Below are 17,105 nucleotides of genomic sequence, written 5' to 3' on the forward strand. Positions count from 1 at the left end.
CACTTAAGCTATACAAGTTCCAGGGTTCACAGCCTCACACCCCGGAACATGAAAAACACAGCAAAAGAGCGGGCTCTGCTGGTCAGTTATAGAACTGCAAACTGTTTGGAGCCAATAGAAACGTATCTGATCAGTTAACGGTCCCTGCTAACTGCAAAAAAATATATATATTGTTACAGCACCCCCTTTAGTTTTTTTTGTAGTACTTCCCTTTTAGTTTGAACTTGAAATTAAGACTTCTTGGTGTGAGTTTGAATATAAGCAGAGATAAAGTTCGATCTTTGTCTGCATCTTTCTGTCTGTTTCATCACGCTTCATCATGTTTCCTGAATGCTGCTATTAAAACAAGGTCGATTATCCATGAACGGCTTCGTCTGTTTATTTAGCGTCTGCGTATTAAATCTTATTTCATTTCATGGTCTGTGGTTCTTTTTTTTTTTGTCCGTCCATAGCTCAAATGATGAGAAAATATTTTTTCGAAAATAAGCAGTCAATTCCAGTCTGATTGATGGATTACCTGAAACCATGATGAGGGAGGAAAGAACGTCCATGTGCTGATTTCATTGAGTTTTGGTCGATCAGTATTTGGGATGAGAACATTTTTATCATTAAAGTTTACAACGTGGAGCTATTATTGTTCCACAAAGAGGTCCACAAATGGAGCTCAGCACAAGTTCTAGCAGGAACACTGTTTATATTCATTCATGTTAGCCCCTCCCTCTCTTCCGCTCCCTTTGTCTCCCTGCTCTGGTGATCAGCTGATGTGGGGCGTTTACTCTTAATGTAATAATCCAACTCTTCCACAACCGCTTTTGACCAGTCATCCTGCCACAAGTTACTTTTCATTTTCGTTTTTAATCGTCCTCTGTCCAAGCATGGAGCCAAAAATGAATGAGAGAAACCATGAATATCACTCTGTAGGGGGTCGCCACCTGAAGCTGAATGACCTGAAAGAAGTAGCTCAGGGTTTGGATAACCAGTACCTGAAGAAAGAAAACATCCCTCTTTACCCCCAGCCTGAGTTTCATGTGTCTCACCTGAAACACGACACAAACCGAGATGGATTACAGGGCATCTGGGAGAAGCAGGGCTTCATGAACCCCTCTGCCAGCTCCCTGCTGTGGTGGAGTCTGGCTGTGGGTTCAGAGGAGGTAACGTCAGCTGAGAGGAGGCTCCTGGAGACCACCTACCCGGACCGGACTGAGATGCAGGTCCAGATGCAGCAGAGCTTCCTGCAGATGTTTGCCTCCTCCCCTGCCTTCTTGAGCAGCTCCAGACTCGGCTCATACCGCTTCACCTTCGGCCTGGAGGAGGTTCTGAGGGCCTACAGCAACCAGGTAACCCCCACCCTGACCTCCATCAGGACCAGTCTGAACAGGGTAGAATGAAGGGGTCAGCAGGGATTAAAGTTCTCAGTCGCTACGACGGATTTCCGTCAATTTCACAATTGTAATATTTTTATTCAGCGTCAATCAGACAAAAAAAAGTTGAGCAGAATGGGGGTTACCTTCACGTGCAAACTGCTGTTTTTAATGGCAGGCAGTTATCTGAATCCTCTAAGACAAGTGTAGTTTGTGTTTGTGTGGCATTTCAAATGTACAGTCGGGAGTTTAAACTGCAACGTGAAGTCCGCTCGGTATAGCCTAGTAGGCTCAGCAGCGCGCACCACCCATCATGTCTGGACCATAGGTCCGGACTTTTTTTTGGCTTCGGTGTGCAACTTTATTTACTCAACCAAAGTTAAATACCGGAGAATGATAATCAGTTAGGCTACATGACGGAGTTTACCATCAGCCAAGTATCATTACCTGCAGGCCGGGCAGACAGTCGCTGAGTGCTCCACTACCGAACACACTCCGTTAGGAACGTGCGTCAAGACAACAGGTGATACAGCACAGTACCCACACAGAGACACGTGACATGAATCACCTTTAAACTGGACCGTTTGATGACACAATTCTTACATGTCATATTAGCTTAACAAGCTAGCACTAGTTTACTTTTTTACTTTTAACGACTGAGTGAGTGAAAGTAATTTTAAAAAGCATCGCTCGAACTCAAAAAAATACCTCTTACTCCACTGAATCTATAGAAAATATTTAGTTTGTTTGCTAGCTAGCCTACTTCTCAGATTCAGATTTATAATGCAAAATAGGATGAATACACTATTTGTCAAAATATCTTTATTATATGCCCTGGGAATTCACAAGGTATCCAGGTACATGTATTTAAATAAATACAAATAAAACAATTTCTATTACTCAAGAAGGATTAGCTCCAGATGTAGCAGTGGCAGCAAAATGAGGGACACATTAATGCATTCAAACAAATAATTATATAATTAATATTCTTTAAAAGGTCAATTTTTCCAAAGCAACTATTTTTGCTTTGTTGTTACTACTTTAGGCTGCTAAAGGTTAAGAAGAACAGAGTTGGCTTATTCCACTGTCCTAATTAGTATCAAAACAAGGTCCCCGTTTCTTATAATTTAATCTCTAAATGGTCCAAAAAACTTAATTTGGATGTTAAATTCGCTAAATTTTTCTTCTAGGGGTGGGGGGGAGTCCCCCGAGGCCCCCCTACCTTCATTTACTATTATATCCTGTAATACTTTCACCTGCTGTGACTGTTAATTTATAAAGGCATGTAATGCTCTTGACTGTAGGTCACATTTGTCAAAAAGAAGCTAGTTCATATCTGTCAGCCTCAAGCTTGAGCTTAAAAAAAAGTTTTATTCCTTAGAAAGAAAACACCAATTATAATAGTTTATTTGCTACTTGTTTTATATGTTGAGAATTTTCAGTGTTCCCAACTACAAAGAGAAAATACTGAAGTAATTTCTTATGGAGGAGGAACAAGAAACAGATTGTCCATAGTTGAAGGATTTAGAAAGAAGTGAATCTCTTTCTCTCTCATGAGTTTCTTTCTGTGTACACTGAGGATTTAGACATCCAGTTAAATCTGTTTCCCTGTCTCTAGTTTTGTGGTGGAGCAGAGCCTGTCATGCGAGTGCTGAAGACCGACCTGTACAAACAGGAAGTGATGTACGCTGTGGTGGTCCATGGCCCAGCCCATCAGCAGTTGTACGCTAACTGTCCGTTACTGACAGACGACCCAGACTCTGTCTGCGCTTACAGAGATGGCCTCTTCCTGTGGAGGTCTGAGGCCATGTGTGAGACGCACAGGTAAGAAGCAGTCTGAGGAACTGACCTTTGAGTTGTCAGGATGTCAATGGGACATGGTTCATTTAAACATGCTTAAGAATAAGAAAGGAACAAAGAGTAGAAAAAACATGAACAGCTTCATTGAGTTGTGGTGTCTTTGAATGAATGTTTTTTTAAATGAAGATGAAGATGTGCCAATATTACTTGATTTATTTACCAGTCAAATGGCATTCCATTTGAGTTTCACTCAAGCAGTGATTCATGTTCATGCTCAGTTACTTTGCAGTCGAGTGACCATCTTAGTTACGATGCTTCTCTGAAGAGAAAAATCAGTCTGAATAAGGCATTTCTATGCTAAGGACTCACTTTTATATTGATGATATATATAGGCTATAGCCATGATATGTGGAGTAGCAGAGTGAACTACTATGATTTCCTCGACTTCATCTTTTGTTATTGTTGATCAAGAGCCCCATGGCGCATCTACATATTGTATCTTTAAGTACTGAGGTTAATTCATTATTCTTTTTCTGTTTTTTTTCAGATATCAGTTGGTTTGTAGAGACGATGAAAAGCAGATGGGAGCGGAGCTCTGCTCAGGGAGGCCACAGTTCTATGTTTGGGATAATGTTGCCATCGCTCTGCATGTGGATGACCAGGTACCTTCACTACTCTGATGATGAAGTTATGTTTAAAGTTCTACTCCTTACGGTGGCCCTGAAGGTCAAAACACAACAATATTGAGTTTCTGGAACATAATCACTTTAAATCTGAACACAAGCTCACTTCTCATGTTGACAATTTGACTGAACTCAAAGCAACGCACGGAAAAAGGAAGTCTTAGCTTGAAGTTGTTTGTGGCTAACTGCTAGCGAAACAGGAAATGACTGAGAGGTTCACGTCACTCCCAGTGACAGACACAGTCCTCAGACCATTTTGCGACTGGTTCCCGTTAAACCACAACCAACCAATAAGCATCATGGGCAGAACTTATCTCTACGTCAAAATTTGTGTCAGAACAAAGGGAGTAACAACAGCTATTACTTCACCAAGCCGAACCATTAAAACCTCAACAGAACAAGCTTGGTGTGTCACTCTAGTCCTGCCCCTGTTTTACACACTCTGCTCTGTCCTCCTGTTTCAGGTGCTGAAATTTGATGTGGATCAACTGAGAAAGAGGCTGACGTTCTGTGACAAAGGTTACCCTGTGATTGCAAAAGAGTTTGATCGCATCGAGGAAGCAGAAGAGTTTGTGAGGGTGTTCTGGCCCAACTATCCTTCAGCACTGAAGAAAGATGATGGTCTTCGCATTGATGATGGAGACAGTGACAGAAACATTGACCGTGACGTTGATGAAGACTGAGATGAACACTCTCTCATCACTCCTGACGTGTGAGCGAGTCGTTACGGCCGACTTATTCAGTTAAAAGACGACAAACAGCTTCTAGCCTCCGCAAACCTGACTGGACATATTCACACGTGATACCAGAACTCAAACTTTTTTGTGTTTGAATTAAACTATATTCGATTAAAGCGCCTCTCTGGAGCGTTTAAAGCATGTAGCAGATTTTTAATAATGATCTATTTCAGATTTAATCATCCCTCAAGAATTTAAGATATTTTAACCCAATCACAGATTTTAAGAATCCTTCAGATTATAATTTATTTCACTTTATATCCTGTAACAGTCTCAGACTCTGTCGTATTTGAAACTGTCATAAAGAGATTCAAGCAAACAGACGAATGTCCTCCATGAGAAATGATCTAAAGGGTTAGGGTTCTTTTTCAGTCTCACTGTTCATTTGGTTAGATTTTTCAGGTTCAGACACACTTTGTATTACGTTTGTCGACATGATAATACCAATTATTCCCCCCGTTTTTATTTAACCCTTAAATCCTGCACTGCTACAGATCATCTGGGTGAACGAACTGAACTGAATCACTTACTGAAAAGAGTCGTTCATTTCTCAACTTCAGTTGCGCTCTCCTCTCTCGGTCTCATGTCTCTCTCTCCAGACCGTAACAGTCGCTCAAAGCCCGCCCTCCCTCTCCCTTTCATGTCAGTGATACGTACTGACTGAACCAACAGGACAGAGTCTGTGTCGCTCAAGCCTGCCCCTACTTCTCCCTCTCATGTCTCCAAAATTGAGGAAGTAGCAAATATTTTATTTAACATTTAGGTGTTGCGAAAATGTATGTGCTTTTTATAGCTGCTGTCAGTTTGCAAACAGCTTTTATATCTAACTTAATTTCACTCAGCTGACTGTTTTAACATCCACTAACAATGGTCTCAATTCGATCATGTTTCAGTCAGTACAGTGTGTGTGTGTGTGTGTGTGTGTGTGTGTGTGTGTGTGTGTGTGTGTGTGTGTGTGTGTGTGTGTGTGTGTGTGTGTCTGTGTGTGTGTGTGTGTGTGTGTGTGTGTGTGTGTGTGACTGAGGCTGGTGACTCGCAGTCTCCCACGTTCACGTTCAGTCAGTGATTCGTTCACTGAACGTACTGAACGGGAGCTCCGACACGAATCACTCACTGACTGACTGAGAGGAAGGAGAGACTCGGAGCTCCCGTTCAGTACGTTCAGTGAACGAATCACTGACTGAGAGGAAGAGAGAGACTCATAAAGTAACCTAAACCCATTATTATTTTTTTAATATTATTATTTTTTAAATCATTTTTTTGCCCTGTTTATATAATTTAAAATATAACTGTTCTGGCATAGGATATATTTGTTGCCATGCATATTTCCTGCTGACATGTAGCCTATATTAAGTTAAATTAATTGTCATTCACGATAATGTTTGCAAACTGAAAGCTGCTTTAACAGGCATATACATTTTCGCGACACCCAGCCTAATTGTTATTAAAATATTTAGTGCCGTGCTTCCTCGACTTTGAGAGAATTGAGAGCCAGGGTTCTTGTTCATTGTACTAGTACGTTGTTCAGTGTACGAATCATTGACTGACTGATGCTCAGTGAGTGATTCGTGTACTGAACGTACTGAACAGAATGGTCGGGGAAAATAAATGTGATTGTTTTAGCAGCTTTCAGTTTGCAAACTGTAGCTTTATCCAACTAAATTCTCAGCTTATTGGCTTGTTATTCACCACCGGCTGTTCTCAGTACGATCACGAGCAGAACTAAAAGTTTGGCCGTGTTTCAGTTTATTAAATTCTGATTCGCAGACAGAGCTGTGGAGAAGTACTGAACGATTCTGTGAACGAATCTTTTGAACGAATCACTTTACTGAACTGATTCTACTGATTCAGTACACTGAAAAGAACTGCTTTTCCCATCACTACTACAGATGTGACCATTTTGGAATTTGTTGATTAAATCTCATGTGTGATTTGTTTGATTTTTTTGTTTTTTTCATTCATTTTATTTCCTCACGTATTTGTCTTATATTATATTAGGTAGACCTGGAGTGTCTTATTACTGCTGTTGGAAATGTGTGTCTGTTAATGGGTCGTTGCTGTGTGAAGTCTGGTACCAGTAATTAAATTCATTCATTAAAGACACAGAAGAAGAGAGTATTTATTCATAATTTACTTATTTATACTTTCCACAACTTGTTCTCTCTCAAGGTTCACATGGTTTCAGTTTGGATGAACACAGAAGATCTTATTTTGAAGGGTTTGCTACGGCCGGAAACTCTAAACTTTACCCTGCATTCACGTGTTGTCAAAATGATCGGAATTGTGATGCTCTAACTAGAATTATTTCACGACAAGGCTCCTTAAATCGAAAGAAGAGCTCGAAAAGTCTGTCGGTTTCATTATTAACCACTTGTTGACATACTTTAGTTTACTTTACGCAAAAAAAATTGGCGTACCAAAGTCTTCACATTTGTAATGTGTAATATAGTAACTACGACATAGGCATTAGTTGTCGACCTAACTTAGGTACAGCACACATAAAATATAACCCATTTTATTATTAGCATTCATATTTTCTCTTGTGTCGAGTGATGTCGAGTTGATGAAAGGATAAGAAACGACTTTCCAGCTCTGGGAATGGGACCGTCCGAGTGTACATGAATGCAGCATTACTACAGCTAGTCCACAGCCTTTAGGAGCTAGCCGGTAAAGGTCTGTCCGGTTTAGAAACAACAAACCTACCGGGAAAAAAATTATAATAAAGTATTGTCAGTGACATTAAACGGACCAGAGAAACTTTAAAGACGCCAAACATCAAATGTATAAACTGTGTTGAATGTTTAAAAGACCATTTAACACCAGCGCGGACTGAGGTCCATCGCTAACAGCTAACTGTCATGTTATAGAAGCTAACCTGGGCTAACAGCTTTAGCCTGTGAGCTAACAGCCTCAGCTCCGCTCACTGAAGGGGGTTATATGGCCGTGACGCCGAGGACGAGGTCCAGTCAGTTGGGAGAGCTGTAAAGGTGAGTCTTTACCTCATAATCAGGTAGATAGGATAGTTTCCAAAGTGACTACAGGTCCATAAACAGGTCCAAGAAACTTATGAATGTTGTAAATGTGAAATTCCTTTTTTTATTTTCTCAGAGATAAATCATGTCTTCTTGATAAATCTGGAGCCTTTTCATTTGCTCTACTGTTCGGCAAACATGTTACCTGTAAAGAGGTACGTTGTACAGGCAGTAGTGGGCTCTGGGTTATATGGTTGTCATGGTAACAGTAGCCCAAGTATGGAAGAAGATTAGGGCCAGAAAAGAAATCCAAATGTTGAGAAACAATTAGAAATAAATCTTTTTTTTATTTCTCATGTCTGACCCTAATCCTGTTCCGTAGTCCTAGACACTCAGTATTTGATATTTTCTTGTTTTTTAATCACAATAAATTAACCAAACTCCCGCACACTGTCAAAGGTGAACACATACGATAAATATATCCTTTAAAAAGTTTCCATCAACTGTGATTGTGATACATATCAGTATCAAATGATGATTCCAGTTACCAGTCTCTCCTCTGTAACGCCTCTGTTTCTAGGATAGGAGTACCTAGGATTCTGCACCTATGTAGATGGTACAGAAGGGGGATCTCTTCGTCCCCCATTATGCCTCCACAACATTCAGATTGAAGGAGAAACTTCACAGGGGCGAAAATCTTGCGTCTTGAAACAGCGGTTTGAACAGGGCCAGTGACATAAACATTCTCGCCATGGAACAGAGTGCGAGCAGCGCTGCAGACAGTGGACAGCGCCCGCAGCCTGGTGATTAAACAAAGCAGCGTTTCTTATTTTTAATTACCAAGATTTGCAGATAAACGCCTGCGCACACTCTGCCGACATGCTGTACTACATCTTAGACGGTGTGCTCTCTCTTTGTGTTCTCCGAAGATCTGTAGTTGTGTTTTAAGCTTTGACTCTTTGGATACCAGCCACCATTAAAAGAACAGTTTGTAAAGTTTTAAACGAGGTATCCGACTGGGTCAAAGTTAAGTTTGACAACCTGAGTCCATTGTGTTGGAGAGATTGTGAGAACATGAAACAGACTTCACACAGACGTGGCAGCAGGAAGTAATCGTCCTGTCTGTTGTGTCATGTTCAGGATGCTCCAGGGGCCATATGGCAGCGTGGACCGGGACCGGCCCCTGATCCGGCTCCAGTTCACGAGCTTCGCTGTGGGGACGGTCCTGCTCCCTCTGACCGGCCTAATCGCCTGCCTCTTCATCTCACTCGAGTACCACTTTGAGGACTCGACATTCACACACTGTCGAGTAAGTCAACACGGGAAGTCAAACCAAAATCTATTTGTTGGCGATCTCTCCCAGAGGACTTAATATCCTCATCAGACGACAGCTGAAGGCTTTATAAAACATGAACACCTGAGTAATAATTCCTCTGCCCTCAGGTATCAAACTACCTCCCATCCATCAGCGCCGCTATCAGCCTGGTGCCAGAGCGCTACATATGGCGCTGCTGCATCGGCCTGCACTCAGCTCCACGCTACCTGGTGGCCATCGCCTACTTCTGCTTTTACCGCCGCCGCTTCGAGAGGCTGCCGGAGCTGCTGCTGAGCGGGTTGGTGCTCCTCTGCAGCCTGGCAGAAAACACCGGCCTTCTGCTGCTCACATATGTGTCGTCCACGGAAACTTACAGTGAGTACAAACGCACAAAGACGAGCTGACCCTTGTCTTCCTGACAGGAAGTGAATTAACACAAAGGTCTGGATTGGACTTAAGACACTCTGACATTGTGGACCTGATTTTAAAGTTTGATCAGTGACAGATGTGAAACTGAAGAATCTTTGTAGTCGGGGTGTAGGGATGCCGGTTCTCTGTATTTCAGGGATCCTTTTCCTTCTTTTCACGTTAGTTGAATAGAATCGAATAAATGTCAAACTGTTCCTTGATTTTGTCGTCTGTTCTGTGCTTGTGAATAATGAAAGAGTCAAATGTGTCTGGTTGGTTAACGAGGTGTGTGTGTGTCTGCAGGTGTTCATAAAAACGCTTTCATTGTGTTCATCGGCAGCTCGCTGCTGCACATGCTCATTACCTGCAGACTGTGGCAGGTGATCAGGAGACACTACGTGAACCCAGAGGTAAACAAACAGCTGTGTGTGTGCGCGTGTATCAGCACACACACACACACACACACACACACACACACACACACACACACACACACATACATACACACACACACACACACACACACACACACACACACACACACACACACACACACACAGAGCGCTGTTCTCCCCCACTGGCTCAGCTGATCCCGTCTCTCCTCTGTGACTACCTCTGAAGACGGTACCAGCGGAGGTTCCAGCGGTCTTTGAATCATTTTTCTTTCTCAGATATATTTATTTAAAGAAACTGTCATTCATTCTGTTTTTCTAGCTTTTAAGTCTGACAACATTTTAAATACTTGCCACGTGTTTTTGAACGAAACAATCTTTGTTATTTTAATGATCGATGGGATCAATAAGTAACGGCAGATCTTCTTCACGTTTCCAAAGCGTGCAGGATGTCACCTGAAAGTTTCTTTATAAACAAGAAATACCCCAGTGTTGGTTGTCGAGGACTTTCATTGTTGTTACCGTGGTATCAAACAGGTGTTGATATAGTTTGATTTGAAACACAATCGTATTGAAGTTAAAAAATATGTTGCCATGACGACCCTGCGGCCTCTCTTATAAACATTGTCGGGGTTTGGTTGGATATTTGGGCTCCGTGATGTTTGACTTTCTCAGCTGAGGTTGTTTCTCTGTAAATGTTTGATATAAACTCTGTGTGTCCTCCTCAGGAAGTGACATCATATCGCTGGAAGCTGCGTCTCTTCCTCTTCAACATCGGCTGTTGTGCGGCGGCTGCTTACTTCTTCAGACGACACAACAAGTTCTGTGAGGCAGGAGGTGAGTGTTTAGCCGGAGGTGTTCTTGCTGCTAAACCGTGGGTTTGTGTTCACAAGCGGCTGCATCATGAGCGTTACTGAAGGATACCATTAGGGGGCACACTGGAGAGCTCAGGCCGTATACAACTACCTTAAAGGGATACTTCACCTGTTGAAACATGAATCTGTATTGACATTGGGTCATATATGTAGTAGAAATGTGAAAGACATTTTGAAGTTGGTGCTTTCTTGGCCGAGAAAAGGCAGAAAGTGTCTTTTTGGCTCGTGTGGATGAAAGACACCAAATCCCAGAATGCACAGCACCGCAGGCCACTCCCACTAAGGTCCTCTAGTTCAGAATCAGAAATACTTTATTATCCCAGAGGGAAATTCGATCGTTACAGTTTCTCCAAACTATACAATATAGCAGTAGAAATATAGTAATAAAAACATTTACAGACATATTTACTTCAACACATACGGCCGTTTCCTCAGCTGATTCAGAAATTTCTTCCAGAATTGATCTTGGAAATTCCTGGCAGAAAACAGACTCTATGTCTGTGTCCATAGGCAAACAGTGAGAGCACCGAGACTACCAGTCCGCCCCAGCTCGAGCCGGCCTGGGCTCCTCGTCCTCACCGCTGCCGACATGCAGGCCCTATGTCTCGAGCAGCCGGCGGCGGCCAGCAATATAGCCGTGAGATGGCTGCTGCCGACAGGCCGGTCTTTTTTCCCCCATTATCAGCTTTCTCCATAAAGCCTGTTAGCATAGCTTCCAAGCAATATGGTGGACATTAAATTTCGATTCTGGAAGTGAGTTCCCACCCACTGATCTGTGATTGGTCTGTAGCTTCAGTGGTCGAAAATATGAAGAACTAGCGCTGTAGTTTCACACCGCTAACCGCATCAGCTTCCAGTGACGCAATATGACAATATTTGCGTCACTGGAAGCTCCTTTTCAGACTTAGAAATACAGAACTTTCCAGTCTCAGGGGGAAATGAGGGCTGGATGCATGACCATTCAAAAATACTGCCAGTTTACTACTGATACAATGCTTAATGCAAATGAGTGAAGTATCCCTTTAAGTGTGCGACTACTCACAGTCCAAGTGTTTGAGTTTAATGAGTGACTTGTTTTATCAGTATCTTTCACCTTGGCACCATTGCAAATGAGGGTTTTCCCTGAATGTGTTTTCAGAGGATTTAAATAAAATAAATGATTATGACTTATGGCTGAATGCGTACGTAGTTTAGTTTTATTGTTTCATTTGTGAGGGACCAGGTACAGTAGGTAATTTTGACGCCTAGTGTTTGAAACGGGTACTGCAGTCTAAATTCTAAACATTTTAGAGAGTTGTCCCCCCCTCCTCCTCTCTCTCTCTCTCTCTCTCTCTCTCTCTCTGAGTCAATGCTTACGCAGGTCGCCATGTCATGTAAAAAAGTATAAATTAAGAATAATGCACACATGATTGTTTTTTCAGGATCCATTTTTCTCTTCAGGGGAAAAAGTTTGAGCAGATCTGTGTGGAGCTTTATGGCCCTGAGAGAAAAGGCATGTTGTGCAACAATGCCCCCTAGAGGTCGACCTCGAGGCCCTGCTCATCTGCTCAGAGCAGAGGTCAACAAATCCCTTCAGGGGTTTGAGGGGCAGTGTCGTGAATCATTTCAAAAACCGGAGAGATGAATACTTAATAAAACGTTTAAGATATAGTGCCTTAGAAGTGTTTGACAGTGGTGATATACTCGTGACTCCTTATCAAAGATTTTAAGGGCTTGTTTGTCGAGTGACTCCGCCCTCTGTGAGTGTGAGTGTGAGCGTGCTGCTGGTCCTCAGGTGTTCACCCTTAGGTGTTCACCTCCTGTCTGTCCTCTCCCTCCTGCAGTCTACACCTTCTTCGCCCTCTGTGAGTACCTGGTCGTCTTCTCCAACATGGCCTTCCACATGACCGCCTTCTGGGACTTTGGGAGCAAAGAGGTGATCGTGGCCACGCCCCCTGAAGACAAGAGATACTGACCTGTGGACGTTTGAAAGACAGGTGACATAAACGTACCAATAGGACGCTGGGACATTATTCTATAACAGTTAGTGACGTCATGAAGGCGTCATGGACATTTTCTGAGAACTGATGCCTTAAATCCTTGCTGCAGGTGAGCTCAAACTGTCCATCATTCCGAACACACCTGTGTGCTTCAGACTGCTTCAAGTCAAAGTGAATCAAAAAATAGTTTTTAAAATCTGCTGTAATAACGTAACGTTAGAAACAACACCAGAACAAACACATGAAGAAGACTCTGGAGAGTTTAAAGGAGAATTCAGTCAATTCAAACCTTGGCCTCAAGTGACGTCACATGGGATTTGTAGTCCACTTCTCCATGTTTCTCTAACTCTAATATGTGTCCCTAGTCCGTCTACAAACCCCCCCAATGATGAGAAAAGTCCATCCTCTCAGTCTTTTGCCTGCTCCACTTCCATTTAGAACAAGAAACTTCACAGACATGTTTTGAGGAGCCCTGAGACTTATTTACACTGGTTGAAGAGGAGGAGACCTTTAAAGTGACCTTTTCCCTTGGCTTGGATGCAGGAGCCGTATCATTGATTCATGTGTGTGTATCTGAGTTTCTCTCCTTTATAAACCACATAGACAACATTACAATTATGTCATATTTTCTAATCGTGGGGCCTTAAGGTTTCAGGTCGACATTCGTCTTTTGAATTTAGATGAAAATATTTTCTCTAAATACAAAACGAGGAGTGTGGAGTACAAACTGAGGAAACGGTCGTTTCTGATTACATTACATCAGAGACGCTGTCCGAGTTGAGCGAAGGAGAAATTTTATCATACTTTTCACGGACTCAGTGAAAACGAGTTCACTTCGGGTGAAGTGAAAGAAATAAACTTAACAAACTGAAGAAGGACCAAAACTGACAACAAACAACAGGAGTATGTTCTTTGTATATTTTCATTCAATAAATATAAATATGAACTTGTTTTCTTTACTCTCGTGATATCTGATGGTCAACAGCAGAACTTTATTATAAAGAACCACTTGAAGCACAAGAATGTTTTTCTATCTCTTTAACCTTCCTTTGAATATTAGAAAAAGGAAATATACATTTGAATATGTTTCATTCGGAAGAGGAGGGCTATGGTGGTTTCACATGAGGGACCCTGACCTGGATCTGAGTACGCTTGGCCCCAAAGTCCGGTTCATTTGATCAGTGTGACCATAAACGTTCCGTACGGGTACCGTGCCCAAGTCCGCTTGAAGAGGTTGTCTTGGGCACGTTTCATGTGTACTCGAGTACGGTCTCAGGGAGATGGAAACGCAATCGTGCTCAAACAAGGAAGAGGGCCGCTATATGAAGTCATTCTAAATTGAAGTTGTTTAAAAACCATCGTATCTGCGCAGCACGGCCCGTTTCATCCTCTAAACTGCACGGTAGATGTGGACGCAGGAAGAGGGTCGGGGTTGGCGTCTCAGAAATAACAAGAACATCCACAGTTAGCAGGATGGACTTATTCCGCCAGTGGTTGCCATGGTTGCTTCTGATTCTTTCTGCTTTTTGGCGCATTATAAAACCCACAGTGTGCATACTGTCCCCTGCTGTATCCGACTGAACATCCTGTGATAATACGCAGACCATCTCTTGCTCGGGCACGGTATGAAACACTCGTGTCTAATGTGAAAACGCCCTCAGAGTTAAGGTCACTGAAAATAATTTCAGAATTCTGAGCTAACACTGGGAAAAATAAACCATTAAAACAGACCTTACGACCACAGACTCCAGAGGAGTCTTAATCCTGTTCTTGATGATGAAGTGTTTTGCATGAACGCCACACTGTGGTTTTTCTTACTGGCCATTATACTTTATACTCAGCTCCGCCAGTCCGGCGTTGGCAGCAGATACACAAGGCTTCTATTTCTGCAGGATGCCGGAGCACGGAGCATCAATTTACCACAGAGTAGATCGAGCAGGACAGGAAGTCAGACATCCAAACAACATTAAAACAACCGGTTTATTTTCTGAATAAAACACTCCGTTTGGACGGTTCAGAACAACGACTGAATGTGTGTTTGTGTTTGTAAGAGTTTTATAACACATACATCGTATTATCTCTGAATCTATAAATACAGAGGGAACTCCTTGTTCTCGCGTCTCCATCTGTCCGGCAGTGCTGCCCCGTGTTGCGCTCTGAGAACGCAGCCTGTGGGTGCTGACTGACGATGGAGCACGGAGCAGTAACAGAGCGGAGCTGACACACAGTGCACACGTATCAGGTGGAATATCTGGGTAAAGGATGAAATCACAACCTTTGTGAAGTTTGGGAAACGGAGCGTCTCGTTTCTGCACTTCTTGATTGGAACAATCTGCTCGTAAAGACTGTCGGTTAAAAAATTGTATTACCGGTAATACAAACAAACTAAAAAATGTTTTAATGGAGACGCAAAGTTTGTTCAAAAACTTTATTGATAAGGCAACACAAACATGATCAGTTAGAATGAACTTGTTTTTACAGGACACATTTTCACTGTAAAAATCTTTCTATTGCACTATAAGAGCTGTTAGCTTTGATGCTAACCTGCAGATCAGATCAGACTGTACGACTAGCAGTTAGCATTAACCCTTGAGTCTACAGACATGTTCAAACGTTCCCCTCCGTCCTCCTGATTTCATCTCATACATCGACGTATAAAAATAAAAATATTCTCAACACTCGTATCATTCAGTACATTCCTGTGAAGTTAAAATCACAAAGCTAACGTTAACTAACGCTGAGAAATAACCTGCATTAAGATCAGATATCACACTCACAGTTCCAGCTTCAGAACAGAGTTTCTGCTGAAGTTTACAAAATCAAACAGAATGAGTGACGGTTTGAAGGTTTCACACATGAAGGACACCTCTCTTTAGTGAGACAGTAATCACACCTGGCTGTGGCTGCCCTGGTTTGACCTGGTTTGGCCTGATGCCAGAGGAGCTGATAAATCAGGTTGGGGAAGGTTATTTTAGTCTGGATTAAACGGCTGCGCTCTGCGGGGGACTGCCAGAATGTGGGCTTTGGTGCCCCCCCCCCCACGTCGGTGGTCTCCCTCCTGAAGCCTGCTGAGCTCATCTTTACTAATACCTTCAGTCCTGGTGAAGCTAAATCTGCTCCATTACGGCTCAGCCTGATCAACCTTTGACAGCATTAAGAGGATCAGGAGTTTCACAGAAAAGACCAGCTCACTGCAGAACAGACTCCCAGCATGCTCTGCTCTCACAGACGCCTCTCACTGACTTAATGCACCAGAGCATGCAACCAAACAAATGGAGAATAAAGCGGAATCAAACCGAGCACTTTGTGCGTGTGAACACTTTTGTTCTTCTGTTTTGCTCTTGTGACAAATAGTGCAAAACTCTTTCTTGAGGATTTTCTTTGGATTCAAACTAAATCTCTAACGATGAGTTACTGTCGGTTTGACCTACAAAGACCATCAGGGTGAAGATAAACGGTTTTGTGAAAGCCCTGCTGGAGGGATACCGGTGTCAGATGGTGCGATGATCATAGCAGAAACCCTCATCCAAGCCTTCATTACCTCCCGTAACCGGGGTAACCAGCAAAGCCCTGGACAGGCTCCAATGTGTCCAAAACAACGCAGACGGAGTCCTCAACCGCCCCAAGCCCTGTCAGCACAAACCCTAATCCCACATCCACCTCCACTGGCTCCAGATTAGATCCCAGATCAAATACAAAATACTTGTCTTCAGTTATAAACCCCTCCATGCCCTCGCCCCTCAGTACCTCTCGGACCTCGTATACCCACACACTAGTCCACAGACCTCTCCGGTCCTCAGTCACTGGCCTGATGTCCATACTACACACCAGACTCTGCACCTATGGAGACAGGGCCTTCAGAGTCACGGCCCCCCCCACCCTATGGACCACCCTCATCTCTGACTTACACACTACCCCATCTTTGGACTCCTCTTTGTGAAATAATACGACATTCAACTGTTCAGGACAAAATCATGAAAGTGAAACAGTTTGTCCACAGGGGTCGCCAAAGTCAACACAAGCCGCGAGTTCCTCAGGTGAGCTTTAAATATCAGCCGTGAAACCTGAGTTTAGGAAACACTGACTGCTGAGTTCTCTCTTTGACTAACATCATGTCTCAGCTATCAGTGCACAGTTTCTTTCTGAGCGACCGCCATCAAATATCTAAGATTTCTGTTTCGGCTTCCTTTATGTAGAAGAAGAAAGACTTTTGTTCCTCACTGATCAGCGTTTGGGCCGGCGTGGTCGCTGATAACTGAAATGATGGATGGATGCTTTTCTACAGCTGGTATCAGAACGACTCCACCTACATGGCTCTTAAGTTTCTTGCTGTGTTGTTTTCCTCGACTGTCAAGAAGCTTGAAAAGATTCAAACTGAAGGTGACAGAAAAAAAAAAAAATCAAAGTGTCGTAGCACTCGCTGCAGGAACAGCTTGAGTCGCACCTTGGACCTCGCCTCAATGGATGGAAAATGTAGGATAAAAGAGATCACCTTGTTAAGTTCTCCCTCGAAGGTACCAACCATCAAAATGCCTCCCTCACTCTTTGGCTCCAGAGATCATGTTTTTGATTTAATCTCATGA

At 42.9% G+C, this 17,105-nt stretch overlaps 2 protein-coding genes across 3 annotated transcripts; both read left to right on the top strand.

Annotated features, from left to right (window-relative positions):
* Positions 1 to 811: 811 nt before the first annotated feature.
* Positions 812 to 6,697, top strand: LOC109983616 (uncharacterized). Its single transcript, XM_020633412.3, has 4 exons — positions 812 to 1,337; positions 2,980 to 3,185; positions 3,709 to 3,823; positions 4,309 to 6,697. Exons 1-4 carry the CDS (start codon positions 876 to 878, stop codon positions 4,525 to 4,527), a joined length of 1,002 nt encoding a protein of 333 aa, XP_020489068.2. The 5' UTR covers positions 812 to 875; the 3' UTR covers positions 4,528 to 6,697.
* A 197-nt stretch (positions 6,698 to 6,894) lies between these two features.
* Positions 6,895 to 13,472, top strand: pgap2 (post-GPI attachment to proteins 2). 2 transcript variants are annotated; one of them, XM_020633274.3, is made up of 7 exons: positions 6,895 to 7,568; positions 8,134 to 8,356; positions 8,694 to 8,862; positions 8,997 to 9,243; positions 9,580 to 9,686; positions 10,397 to 10,505; positions 12,367 to 13,472. In XM_020633274.3, exons 3-7 carry the CDS (start codon positions 8,695 to 8,697, stop codon positions 12,495 to 12,497), a joined length of 762 nt encoding a protein of 253 aa, XP_020488930.1. In that variant the 5' UTR covers positions 6,895 to 7,568; positions 8,134 to 8,356; position 8,694; the 3' UTR covers positions 12,498 to 13,472. The 2 variants fall into 2 exon arrangements, with proteins under 2 accessions (XP_020488930.1, XP_020488929.1); XM_020633273.3 differs by lacking the exon at positions 8,134 to 8,356 and having other exon boundaries at positions 6,900 to 7,568.
* Positions 13,473 to 17,105: the final 3,633 nt, after the last annotated feature.

Source organism: Labrus bergylta, chromosome 14 (assembly GCF_963930695.1).
Source record: "Labrus bergylta chromosome 14, fLabBer1.1, whole genome shotgun sequence".
Taxonomy (NCBI): domain Eukaryota; kingdom Metazoa; phylum Chordata; class Actinopteri; order Labriformes; family Labridae; genus Labrus; species Labrus bergylta.

Coding starts and splice junctions, on each gene's coding strand:
- pgap2 (XM_020633274.3), top strand. CDS start 8,695: ATGCTCCAGGGGCCATATGGCAGCGTGGACCGGGACCGGCCCCTGATC. Junction 9,244..9,579: donor GTCGTCCACGGAAACTTACA/GTGAGTACAAAC, acceptor GTGTGTCTGCAG/GTGTTCATAAAAACGCTTTC. Junction 9,687..10,396: donor GACACTACGTGAACCCAGAG/GTAAACAAACAG, acceptor TGTCCTCCTCAG/GAAGTGACATCATATCGCTG.
- LOC109983616 (XM_020633412.3), top strand. CDS start 876: ATGGAGCCAAAAATGAATGAGAGAAACCATGAATATCACTCTGTAGGG. Junction 1,338..2,979: donor TGAGGGCCTACAGCAACCAG/GTAACCCCCACC, acceptor CCCTGTCTCTAG/TTTTGTGGTGGAGCAGAGCC. Junction 3,824..4,308: donor CTCTGCATGTGGATGACCAG/GTACCTTCACTA, acceptor CTCCTGTTTCAG/GTGCTGAAATTTGATGTGGA.